This window comes from Odocoileus virginianus, chromosome 20 (assembly GCF_023699985.2).
Source record: "Odocoileus virginianus isolate 20LAN1187 ecotype Illinois chromosome 20, Ovbor_1.2, whole genome shotgun sequence".
Classification (NCBI taxonomy): Eukaryota; Metazoa; Chordata; class Mammalia; order Artiodactyla; family Cervidae; genus Odocoileus; species Odocoileus virginianus.
In genome coordinates, this window is record NC_069693.1 from 921,770 (window position 1) to 934,760 (window position 12,991).

The 12,991-nt window shown below is 51.8% G+C and overlaps 1 protein-coding gene across 5 annotated transcripts in view; it reads right to left on the minus strand.

Moving 5' to 3' along the window:
- Nucleotides 1-670: 670 nt before the first annotated feature.
- The window catches only part of ZNF8 (zinc finger protein 8), a 34,828-nt gene continuing 22,507 nt past the window's right edge, over nucleotides 671-12,991 (minus strand). For 4 of the 5 annotated variants that reach the window (XM_070451616.1, XM_070451615.1, XM_070451617.1 and 1 more), the window contains one exon: nucleotides 671-8,802. In XM_070451616.1, coding sequence (XP_070307717.1) covers nucleotides 7,439-8,802 — 1,364 coding nt within the window. In that variant the 3' untranslated portion in view covers nucleotides 671-7,438. The remainder of the gene's footprint in view (nucleotides 8,803-12,991) is intronic. The other variant, XM_020899821.2, reaches the window with a different exon arrangement.

The window sequence follows — 12,991 nt, forward strand, 5'->3', positions numbered from 1 at the left end:
GAGGGCTATGGGGTTCAGGGCATAGACCCACCCGCCCGAGGGCACACCTGCATCCACAGGTGGTGTCACGCAAGCAGGGTCGCACCTGCCAGCACAGCACAGCTGGCTTCCCCGGCCCCTGGCACGCCCAATGCCCCCTTCTCTCTCCCCAGTCCCACAGCCTTGCCACCGAGCCTCCTTGGGCGCCACCGAGTGCACACACAGGCCTCCCGTTTCTCACACTGGCACCGTCGCCCCGCTGGGACCACAGACTCAGGAGGGTTGTTGGGCGCCTCCACTGCCTGGAGTGGACTCACCAAGGGCACTTCCGGCCAGCGCCCGGGGGTCGAGGCACTCCGTCTCCCAACGGGCCTCACGCGTGTGCTGGGTGCTTGGAACTGGGGGTACACAGGGCGAATGGCCTTCTGGGAATGAAGTCCAAGGGGATCACCCAGCAAAGAGCATGGGAACTTGTCAGTCGCTCTGCAGGAAGTTGGAGGACCTGACATACATAGCTTTTTGTGTCCTTTTATTTATTTTTGTCCTCTGAGGCATTTTATTTGTATGTATTACATCCCTAGAAAAGGAATACAAGGATTTTCCCCTCCTGTGTGTTTTCGTCTTGCTTCTTCATGGTCTATGATGCCAGCTGAGGCTGTCAGTACAATGAAACCAATGCACATCAAACCTGGGGCTGATCACTCCACACTTATTTATTCAGCCTGCCGGTGAAGTTCACAACAATTTTGCCAGCCCTGTGATGACCAATGATTTCAAGTTCACCAATGTAATCATGCTTCATTATCACAATTAGAAACCTGATGACGACTTTGGAGCACAGTCTAATTAGCAATGGGCATTTACCTCTTTTCCGCATTGTTGATACTTTTGAGAGTATCAGCCAGGACATTCATGTGCACCATTCTGGCAGCACAGAAAGATGGCAGAAGGGTGGGAAGGGCAAGCGTGTGGCATTGTGTCCTTTTAGCTATGCTGCCTGTATACACTTTTCCTCTTCCTCTTGGCACATATACAAGTATTAATGAAAGGAATGTTCATGTATTGAGGTATGGGGAAGTCATTCTGGCTTTTAATGATTTATCTTGATTTTTATGCTAACTAAAACAGCCCATTTACAGCCTGTTATACACACACTGTCTGCTTTAATCACTAAAGAAAAGAAAAGGTGCACTGACCAGAACTAATGTCCATGTTAAAAATAAAGATTAGGAGAAGGAAATGGCAACCCACTCCAGTATTCTTGCCTGGAAAAGTCTACAGAGGAGCCTGGTGGGCTGTAGTCCATGGGGTTACATGACTGAGCAAGTGTGCATGAGGGTGGAGCGAGATGGGTTGGTATCAATAATCTGGTAGAACTAAAAAAAAAAGATTAAATGCCTTCCTTCTTGGGACACCAATGCTGATCCTCCTTCAACAATAAGGCTCCCTTCCCAGGTGCCAAGGCCATACTGACTCACTGTTCATCTGGTGGTTGTTTGTTTTGAAACCTTGAAGGAATGTATCCTTGAGTTGTGTGATGTTTTTTGTTCTGACAAGACACAAACCCAGAATGAAACCATGCTTCAATGGAACAGTTCCTCAGAGTTATGAGAGATGCTCTCTCCCAGGCTATAGTCCTCAGTTTGGCTCAAATAAAATTTTTTTTCTATTCCTACTGTAGATTGGTTTATTGATTGGAAATGTGTGTGCTACAACTAGCTGGCGGGAAACTTCATGGGGCCTAGGATATCTTACACTCAATTGGTCCTGTTAGCTCAACACACACATGTACAAGCTCAGTCATGTTTGACTCCTTGTGACCTCTTGGGCTGCAGCCTGCCAGGCTCCTCTGTCCATGGGATTATCCCGGCAAGAATACCGCAGTGGGCTGCCATGCCCTCCTCCAGGGGATCTTCCTAATCCAGGGATCAAACCCACATCTCTTCTATATGACACAGGTGGATTCTTTACCACTGTGTCATATATAAGAGATGTGGCCAAGACACACAGTCATGTGGACATTTAAGAAGGGGGAGACAGTGAACAATGAAACAAACTCAAACTTAGTTTAATTTGAAAGAATTATTTTTTTTTACATGTAATATTTTTACATGTTTCAAAATTCCAAAAATATCAAAAGATATAGAGTGAAAATTATTCCTCATGTTCCCCCTCCCTCCAAGAGCAAGTAGTATATCTGGTAACCTTGTACCCTTCAGATTCAGTGTGTTTGTGTATGTGTAAGCAAGGGCTTCCTCTTTACACAAATGGAAACATATCTTACAAACTGTTTTATACCTCTTCATAGACAATGTATCTTGGCGCTCTTTTCCACATAAAGAGTTCATAAAGACAATCCCCATTTCAAGGGCTGTGTAAAAGCCAGCCAGTCCACCAGAAATCACTTAGCCAGTCCATGTGGTGGACACCAAAGTTGATTCTAAATTTTCACTTTCTGAAATCAATACCATAGTAAAAACTACACAAGAACAGTTTGTGGGGGTACAAATACATCTGTAGGATTCATTTCCAGCAAATGTCTTGCTGGGACAAAGAGTTTGCTGTAATTTGGATAGCAACCAACAAAGTGACGTTCACAGAGGCTGTATCAATTCATACTCCCTCAGAAATGTGTATGAATCCCTTTGCCCCCTTTTAGATAAAAGCAAAAGCTTAGGTAAGATGGCGGGTGGAGGTCACACTGCTACAACCCTCCTGAATGTTAATTTAAAAATCCATATTCACAGGAAAATGTTCAAAATATAGTAAGAAGCACATTACAAGACAGCTTTCTAAACAAAAGATAACTACACATATTTTTGCTGTGTATAGGATTTAATGTTCACTCTATGTATATACACATGTATATTTCAAGAAAAAGTTACTAAGTAAATTAACAAAATCTTAAGGTAATGAGCATCCCTGGATGGTGGAAGCATGAGGAATTAAATTCTAAACAAGGCTTCATACTTTTGTGTATTTTACTTTTGTGCATTTTCCAGGTTTTGCTACAAAGGTTTTGCATTACTCTGATAAACTGATAAAACCATATACTTTCTCTAGTTTACAGCAATTTCCCCTGAGGAGTTTCTTATCTGACTTGGTTTCAAAGTATCTGTAAGGAAATTAGTAGGAATATGATGCCTAGAAAAGGTGACCTGAAATGAGAAATGGAAAATTCCAAGAGCTGCACTGCTGGAGAGGGCAGCAAACGCTGATGGTGACAGGCTTGTTCCCAGCTTAACCGACGAGGTGCCTGGCGCCTCAGCCCGCCCGGTGCCCACTCTAAGAACTGTGGAGACACAACCCTTCTGCAGCTGCCACTGTGCGGGCCACGGCGGAGGGGACGGGGCAGGCGCAGGCCTGGCTTCTGAGCTGTCCAGTTACCACGGGGTCTCCCCGAGCCAGAGCATGCTAGGGTGGGAGCATTCCGAGTCTGCACCCCCACACCAACGATGGGGCTGTCACAAGTGGAGGGCACTAGTGGCCAGGTGTCTCCCGGTCATCCTGCGTCAGTGGTGGCAGTGGGAAGGAAATGGAACGAAGATAGCCAAGCTGTTCACGCAGTAAAATCAACAGGATGTCTATTAGTATCTTCTGGTTTGAGGGATGGGATGGCAGGTGGCAACAATCCTCAAGAAAGGGAGCAGAGCAGGAGGCACAGGTTTGGGATGGAGAGTGGCACTTCTCTCTTGGTAGGCGGCTTCCGGAGTCTGCTGGGCATCCAGGGGGAGCTTCTGGCAGCACGCAGCTGCTGTTCCAGCCCGAAGCTCGGAGACCAGAACTGGGAGTGAGCAGCACACAGCCACGGTGTGGACCGGGACATCTCAGGAGTGTATGGAGCCCAAGATGCGCCTCTGGGACAGTGGCCCAAGGGCCCCAGGAATTGAGGAGGGTAGGGCAAGAGGCCCCTTGAGAGGCAGAAGGGATCTGGGAGAGCACAGCGCTCCAGCATGCTGGGGGACCGAGGACTGTGGGGGCCTGGTTGGCAAGCAGGACAACCCAGGCGATGAAGAGCCAGTGGTGCCTGACCCGAAGGGGGAGCGCTGCAGATTCCTCCAGAAAGAGACTGGCGAGAAAGGCGGCAGGCGCTGGCAGCTGCCCACCATTAACCCCTTCAGAGGCTTTTTCTTGGGTACAGTCTCAGCCAGGGAGGTTAGAGAAGCTAAGTGATTTCAGTCTTGGCCAGAGAGACATGGATGTATTAGGTGGAAGCTTCTGGGAGTCTTTTCTTTGAAACCTCACCGGCGATGAGTACTGGCCTGCCTTTCCCCCTCCTCCAGTCCTGATGACGGTGGGTGCATCGCCTAAGGTTGCAGTGGTCTCCCTGCGACCAGGAGGGACAGGCTGGGAGAGAAGACACTGCCTCTGATGGCGCAGAGCCACTGAAGACACAGCCTTCAAGCAAAGCCTGATCTGTTTAAGCCACTGTCAATGGGGTGCTAACTTCAAATTCTGCCTCCAACTCCTAGCTGTGCAACCTTGGGAAGGTTATGTTTGTCCCGGGCCAGATTTTCCTTATACATAAAACAGCGCCAACCTCACAGAGGTGTGAGTCACTGCCTGTCTGAAAACACACCTCTTCTGAGCCACGTAAATAGATTATTTGCTAGGAATGAAATGCAAGATGGTGCAAGCCAAGGCATGACAACAGAGGCGCTGTGATAATGAGAGCTGACGGAGAAGCCCACGAGACAAGCCTAGAGAGTGACGGGGTGGCAGAGACAAACCCAGGGCTTCAAGGCATCCTGTGGAAGCTCTGGAGATGAGCTGCAAGCCTGGCTCTGCTACCGTGGAAACCCTACTGGCTGTGACACCCAACCATCCAAACAGAATTGGACAAAGGAAAGTTCTGACAGGTCCCAACATTCACCCATCACATCTCAGGAGTGAGTTCTGATGGTGCGTCACTCTGACACTGTGCTTAGAATAGCCGCTGTGCCCTTCCAGAATACTTCTTCCATTCAACTCGATGCTCTGACAATCCAATATTCCTTCTGGGGGATATTTTTCTGGAATGATTTCTACAAGCTGACCTGTGCCGTGGCCAATTTTTGTTCCTTCCAATTGTTGATGTTTATGTTTTGTATTTAACTTCGCTAGGATGCAACCTAGCATGCAACCTATCATGCAACCTAGGATGCAACAGTGGGAACAGCAAACAAACAAAAGAGGCAATTGTGCTGTGTAACTGGAGCACACAACACAGCATCCCAGAGGGATGGGCATTTCACTCTTTCATTCTAGGTTAGAAAGCAGGCAGATTAAATCCTTAGTTTTTGCATCCTTTGTGCTGAGATACCAAGGATCACACCTTTGAACACAATGTTCTTCTTTACAACAAGAACAATATAGTCAGAGATCAGAAGGCTTTGATTTCCTCAGGAGTAAAGTTGGAAGAGAGCAAGGTGATGAGCCAGGCAACGTTTCCAATTGTGGATATGAAAATGGTCATATTACAATGTACTGCATCATATATAAATAAGCCATTTTCTCAGATATCTTGCTTTCCCGGACATTGACTGCTGAAAGAAAGGTCTTCTGAGGGTCAGCAGAGACCCCAGCAAGATGCTAAGCTGTGCTTGAGATGGGGCAGATAAACTCTGAGAACAAAACAGAGTCACACCATTCATAAAGGGCCCTCAGCATAGTCCAGTGGGTCTGATGGGCAGGCTTGGGATAGGGACAAAATTTAGGTTATCCTGTTGTTTGTTTCCCCCAACATATAAAAGACTAAAAAAGAAAAAGAGGGGATACCTATAGATTAAAAGAGACCTAAGTCAAGCAAATGCACTGTGTGATTTTTCTTTAGATCATGATTAGAACAAACCAAACAGAAAACAAAACTTGTAAGGAAACCAGGAATATCCACTAGATATTTGATGACACAGTAATTACTGTTATTTCTGCTTAGATGGTAATATAGCTTTACTCAAGATTTAATGAAATTAATAATTTTTCCTGCTCCATCACAGACATTCTTAAGTGAAACCATCCTTCCTGCCCCAGCCCCCCGGCTTTACTGCAATGCCAGGGAAGGAAAAATATGAACAGTGACCTCGGGGCCACTTCCTTGATTCTGAGACTCTGGCAGTGTTACCCAGTGTTGGTTTTGCACTATCAGTGCAAACATCAGTGTAAATATCAACTTAGTGAAAAAGGCAAATGATAGCTCAGATCCTCATGGGCCAACATGATTTCATATATATATATATAAAACAAGATTTCTGGTGCTGATGTAAAAATAATCCTGTGGCAACAGGGGTGCCAGTGAAAATGTATCAACACATGGAATGTCCAAAATAAAATGCTAAAATTACTCAGAAAAATAAAGTGGATTCTCTTCCTTCACACCAACTACGAATGTTGCAAAACAGGGGAAAAGAATTACTAAAAGAAAATGTGTACATGCTCAAGATAGTATTTGTTAAAATCAAATGTACAGGACTGTTAACACAGCCCTGATTAATCAATTTTCAGAGTCAGGAAAGCCGGCTCTTATGCTGGGCGTGGGTTCTCCACCTCAAAGCCAGGTGGCTCTTTGGTGATGAGGTTTTGCAGGATGCTCAGCAGCATCCCCGGCCTCCCCTACAGGATGCCACCGCTCCCCTCTGCCAGTCATGACAACCAAAATGCATCCAGACCTCACCAAGTATCTCCTGGGGAACAAAGTCACTCTGAGTGAGACCCTCCACCACAGGGAACACTGCAATCTAAGGCCATGGTTTCTAACAGGAGCCGTGACACCCCCATGGAAAGCTGTGGAATTTCACAGGGGAATCCTTTGTCACTTGATTTGGGCATGAGTGTGGCTGCCATGCCTGCTCTAATGACTCTAAAGTGCAGAAATGGATCCCAGCAGGCATGGATGTATGTCTGAAACTCCTTTCTATAAGAATACGAACTGAGACTTGGGTTAACTCCACATATAAATTAATTCCTACATGTTTAGGATTTAAACAAAACCTTCCAGAAACGCACCTGCATTTGTTTTGTTCAAACCTTTTCCAAGCCTTAGTCACCACTTTGGGAAACCACATCCACACAGGCCTCTCCTCACGTTTCTGTGGGTACCACCACACCCCATGCACCAGATGGCAAGCAACAGGCAACGCCCCAAGTCTCCAGGCACGATGGTCTCCACCACAGGGAGAGAGAGCAGCAACTCAGCAGACGTTACCTACTGACAGTTTCTTTTGCTTTAATTACCCTTTATAAAACGGGGACACGAATAGGTTTTTCAACATCACACACGTGTGTAGGTTCCGTTACCTCTGAATTCATTTCCGAGTACTGGGCTTGAGACACTGGAGAGCCAGTGACTTCAGGTGTTTGCAAGCACCACTGCCTTAGGAAATCTGAGAGTGTTTCTACCCTCAGCCCCCTTCCAGAAATACAGCTTGTGGACTTACCCCATTTCTGTACCTCTGGTCCAGCAGTCATCCGCTGCGTTCCTTCCCTACGTGGACTCCCTGATGTCGAACAGCATGGAAGCGCCCATGGTGGGCTCTTCCACCCCAATAACGCGCACGGGGTTCTTCTCCTGCATGATCTCATGGAGGTCAAACAGCGCCAGCGCCCTGCCGGAGGGCGGCCCCGCCTTCGTCCCGCCCCCGGGGCTCTCCTCCGGGGGCCCGAGCGGGCGCCGCCCGAGGTGCGGGCCGCGGCTGCGAGCCTGCGGGCGCCGGCAGCCCCGGCCCCGCCCCCGGGGCTGCTCCCGGGTGTGCGTGATCTGGTGGCGGATGAGGTGCGAGCTCTGCGTGAAACCCTTGCCGCACTGGCTGCACCGGAAGGGCCTGTCGCTGCGCGGCGGGCCCTCGCCCGGGCTCGGGGGCTCGGGCCAGGCGGGCGCAGGCGCGAAAAGCAGCCTCTGGCGGCAGTCGTAGGGCCCGTCGCCCGCGTGCTTGCGCTGGTGCTGCGCCAGCGACGAGCTGTGCCGGAAGCCCTTGCCACAGCGGCTGCACTCGTAGGGCCGCTCGGCCGTGTGCGTCCGCAGGTGCAGAAACAGGCAGGTGGTCCGCGAGAAGGCCTTGCCGCACACGCTGCAGGTGAACGGCTTCTCGCCCGTGTGCGTGCGCCGGTGGCGGCCCAGCGACGAGTTCTGGTTGAAGGCGCGGCCGCAGTCCTGGCAGGCGTAGGGCTTCTCGCCCGTGTGGATGCGCCGGTGCACCGTGAGGTGCGTGCTGTGGCAGAAGGACTTGCCGCACTCGGCGCACTTGTAGGGCTTGTGGCCCGTGTGGATGCGCTCGTGCTGCACCAGCGACGAGTTCTGGCTGAAGGCCTTGCCGCACTCCTTGCAGGCGTAGGGCCGCTCGCCCGTGTGGATGCGCCGGTGCACCGTGAGGTGCGCGTTGTGGTTGAAAGACTTCCCGCAGTCTGCGCACTTGTAGGGCTTGTCGGGCGCCGGGCCGCGCACCGGCTCCGCGTCCGGAACAGGACTCGCCGCAGCGGAAGCCTCGCCGCGGTCGTGCCGGTCGCGCGGCTGTGGTCCAGGGGAGCCCGTTTCCTCACGGGCCACGCCAGCGCTCCGCTCCGAGCTCGGAACCCGAGATTCCGGCACACACACACGCTCCACCCTAGAGACCTCCGGGAGCAGACCGAGGCTCTCCCCAAGCCTGAGACTTCCGTCCTGAACCGGGGCTTCCTTGAGTTGCCGCCAATGACCCTGGTCCTGCTCGGGCCCCTTGACCTGGCCCACCGGTTCACACTCTTCCCCCAGCGTGGCAGGACATGGCGCCTCCCCCAGGAAGCCTTCCCACCCCTTCTCCTCAGGAAGGCCCTGCTCCCGGGCTGGCGGTCGACCCTCTGGTCCAGTTTCCTGGCCTGAAAGAAAACCAGAGCTGTGAGGGGCCGATGGTCAAACCCTGGGTCTGTGCCCTGCCTCCCAATTCTGCTCACGTTGACCCCAGTGCTCTGTCTGCAAACAAAGCTTCCTTCACTTATTCTTTCAACAAAATTTTTTCGATCACCCACCATGGGCCAGATGCTGGCCTATATCAGGAGCTGACCAAAGATAACCCCCAAGCTAACCGCGCTAACGGGCGGGACTCTGAAGCTGTCAGGTGTCTCTGTCAGTTGTGGAGGTTCTGCTGGCAGGGAATTTTGCGGGTGACACATAGTCCTCTCGTCAGCTGACTTGAAAAACCTCAGCACAGGGAGATGATGCTGGGTTAGCTGGGTGGGTCAGGAGCAATCCCCTCAAGCTTTAGAAACAGGAGGAGGTAGAAGGAAGAGGCTGGCTGGGCAGGGGGCCTGAGCCAGGGAAGCTGAGCCAGCTGTCAGCTGACAGCCTGCAAGGACACAGGGACTTGTGTCCGATGACCACGTGGAACTGGATTCTGCCAACAACCTGCCTGCATCCAGAGGCACAGCCCTCCTGAGCCTCCCAGTAAGTCTGCCCCCTCCACTCCTGGCCTGATACCTTGCCTCTGGCCTTGTGGGGGCTGCAGCAATAAACCATTTGGGTCTGACAGAACAGGGAGATAATACTTTGCCTTAAACCTCTGTGTCTGTGGTAATTTGCTACAGCAATGACAGAAAACAAATAGAGAGACTGAACATTGTCCACAAAGCCTAAAATACTTATTGTCTGGCCTGAGGTGCTGGGGATAAAACAGTGACTCCGAAGGACAGAAAGCCGTGCTGGGAGGCAGACACAACAAAGCAGAGAAGGAGCAGGCTCGGGGGGACGAGGAGCTGTTTCAAACCCGGGTGTGACAGGTCAGATCCCAAGTGGAGGTGCCCGCTCACCTGTGGGACCCCTTGCGAGGAGCAGCGCCTGGTCCTGGATCCTCCAGAGGCCGATCGCCCCTCAAGCAGGCAAGGCGCTCCCTCCTCCCAGCACAGTGACGTGCCACTCTACCCACTGACCTCACGCTCAGCCCCCGCACACACCTATTCCCGGGAAGGCAGGGCGGCTTCCGGAGGCTGCAGGGGTGGGTTTCCCGGCAGCTCCAGCCTCCAGAGGCACCCGCGGGCCTCGGCCCTTCCCCTCACCTCGAGCCAGCAGCGGAGCGTCGGACAATCCCCCTGACATCTCCCGTCCTCATCCTGCTCCCCTCACAAGAGGGCCGCTGTGAGGTCACAGGCTGGCCCAGCGATCCAATGGATAGGCTCTGGGATTAGGACATGGACATCTTCGGGGTCAGTGGGCCTGCTCACCCGCAGCTCGAACCTCCTGACCTGCTGCAATTCTGGCCACGGCACTCTGTGTTCATGCACTCAGGGCCCACCTCGTCACATCAGAATGTCCACAGCCTGCTCTCAGAGCTGACAGGGAGCAGGTTCTCAAACCTGCCTCAGACGCGAGGCAGTGCTGGAGCACTGGCTGGGGAGAGGGGCTGGAGGGGCTCAGGCTGGCCAGGCAGCCGGCGCATCTCCTCACCTCCAGACCCCAGACGGGGCTCCACACACAGAACCCAGAGCGGGTCTTCTAAAACACCAGTCAGCCCTCACAAAAGCTTGTACAGGAATGTTCACAGTAGCACTATCCAATAGAACCAAGAAGTAGAAACAACCCAATGTGGTCCACCAACCAAATGTGGTCCATCCACACGATGGAATGTGATTCAGCGATGGAAAAGAATGAAGTACTGAAACAAAGTACAGCATGACTGAACCTTGAAAACAAGATGCTCCTTGAAAGAAGCTAGACACACGCAAACTATTACGTACTAAGTTACGAGGATATTTTGTACAGCAGAGGGTATTTACACAATATTTTATAATTTTAAGAGTACAGCTTTTAAAAATTGTGAATCACTATATTGTACACCTGTATTTATATAAGATGTTGTACATCAACTACATGTCAAGAAAAAATAAAAGCTAGACACCAAAGGCCATGTTACAAGATTCCACTTAAATGAAATATCCAGAATATGCAAATTACCAGACAGAAAGTGGATTAGTGACTGCCAGGGGCTGGGTGGGATGAGGTGATGAGCGACTACTGTCATTGAATGAGAAACATGTATGTGGTCTTCATCCCTCGGCCCCGGCACACAGCTCCTAACACCCTTGGAATTTCCTTAGTGAGGGGGTTAGGACTGTCTTTTGTTAATTGTAATAAATTCCGCTCAACCATGAGTTTATGCTGAGAAGCAACTCTTGACGGGCCCTCAACAACTTCAGGATGGGATGCTTCAGCCCCTCTCCCCTGACACCTGCCTGTTCATTTATATCCTTTATACTATCATTTATAAAACACAGTAAATGTAAGCAGTGACTTCCTGAGTTCTGTGAGCTGTTACAGCACACTACTGAACCTAAGCGGGGGGCCATGAGAACCCCTGATTTACAGCCAGTCAGTCCGAAGGATGGGAGGCCGACTTGTGACCCACGTCTGAAGAGAAGCCAGTCTTATAGGACTGAGTTCCTAAGCTGTGGGATCTGCACCAACTCCAGGGAGGCGGGTCAGAATTGTACTGAATTGCTGGGACACCCATCTAGTGTCAGAAGAGGTGGAGAATCGGTTGTTGACATGGAAAAAACCCACACATTTGGCATCAAGAGTGTTCTATGGGTAGAAACAAACCAGAGTACCACTAGTGGATGATTTCTGGGGAGCTGCAATGTTCTGGAACTAGATAGTGGTGATGGATGTACAATCTGTGAACATGCTCAAAACCAGAGAACTGTGCATTTTACGTGGGTCAATTTTATGGCAAGCTTGGGACCGGGCAGCTAGAAGGGAGCTGGCCAGATGGATGAGTTGCCTCAGAGCCTGGGGGAAGGAAGGCTACTGTCTGGGGCTGAAGATGTCAGACAGGCTCCACGCCCAGAGGAGACAGCGTACGTGGCAATCCCGTCACGGGTGGGGGGGCCCCACCATGTGTGGAGGGACCATAGACTCCCTGCAGATGCTGTCAGAGGCTTTCAGAAGGGGAGTGGACTGCGGATAGGGCTGCTTATGTTTCCCGTGGCCAGAGCCCACTTCCTTCAGGGTACCTAGTCAGGGTACCAGCACACCGGCCCAGGGACTGATGACAATTTAACCCTACCCTAAGCCGTGGAGCAGCTGGGGTGTTCCCCTCCTCAATGACAACATCTGGAGCTGGAGAAGGCGGACAAATGGGACTGGCGCCACTCTTCCCAGCTTCCTCAGCCCTAGCATGGAGCATGGACATGGCGTCCAAAGCTGCTGCAGCCGTGCCCAGCCTGGGGAAAGGCCAGGAGAATCAGGACCACCAGCCCCCGCGGTGCGGGAATGCCGAGCCAGCACCAGCAATGGTCTCGCCGGCTCTGCTCTGTGAGAAGCCTGCGCTCCCATGTTGACGCTCTAGGCCAGCTGTCAGGTATTCACGGCTCCCAGGAGAACAGAAGAAGCACGTAGGGAGCAAGTGCACAGACTGTGGACGTGCAAGAATGAAACAGAGAAGGTGAAGGGCAGGTTCACACTCAGAAATTATTCTGTGGGTAGGGCACGCCGCACGCTGCCGGGAAAGGAGGCAGCAGTGGAGTCTGGCCGCTCGAGCAGAGCCGGTGTCTCTGAGCTCAGAGAAAGCGGGGCACAGGTGAGGGGACCCTGGAGCACCCGGAGCACTGCAGGCGGGGGGCGAAGGACAGGGGCCCAAGCCCCTGTGGGGAAAGGGCTGCAGGGCAGCCCAAGGCAGCTGTCCCAGGAGGACCAGCTCTCAAGGCCAGCCTCTAGCTTGGTCGGGGAACTTGGATTTGGGGGCACTGCCCCAAACCAAACTGGGAAGACACACTCACTGTGGCTTAGGGCGAACACCTGCTTTTTCCTGGGAGCCTGGGTCATGGTCTGTGCCAGGTGGAGGATGCCCACATGACCAGCCCCCAGTCAACCCCTGGCACAGAGCCTACAGCAAGCCTGCCTACTAGCCAACGCCTCTCACGAACTGTCACAGCGCACTGCCGGGGGACTGAGGTGGTCCAGGGTGGGATCTGGCCCCCCTGACTGGCCTCTTCCCTTTGCTGACTTTCCTCTGGGGACCCCGACACATCACCCCTTCCAAGCGGCATAGCCGCTGCCATCAAGGCTCCCATTCGG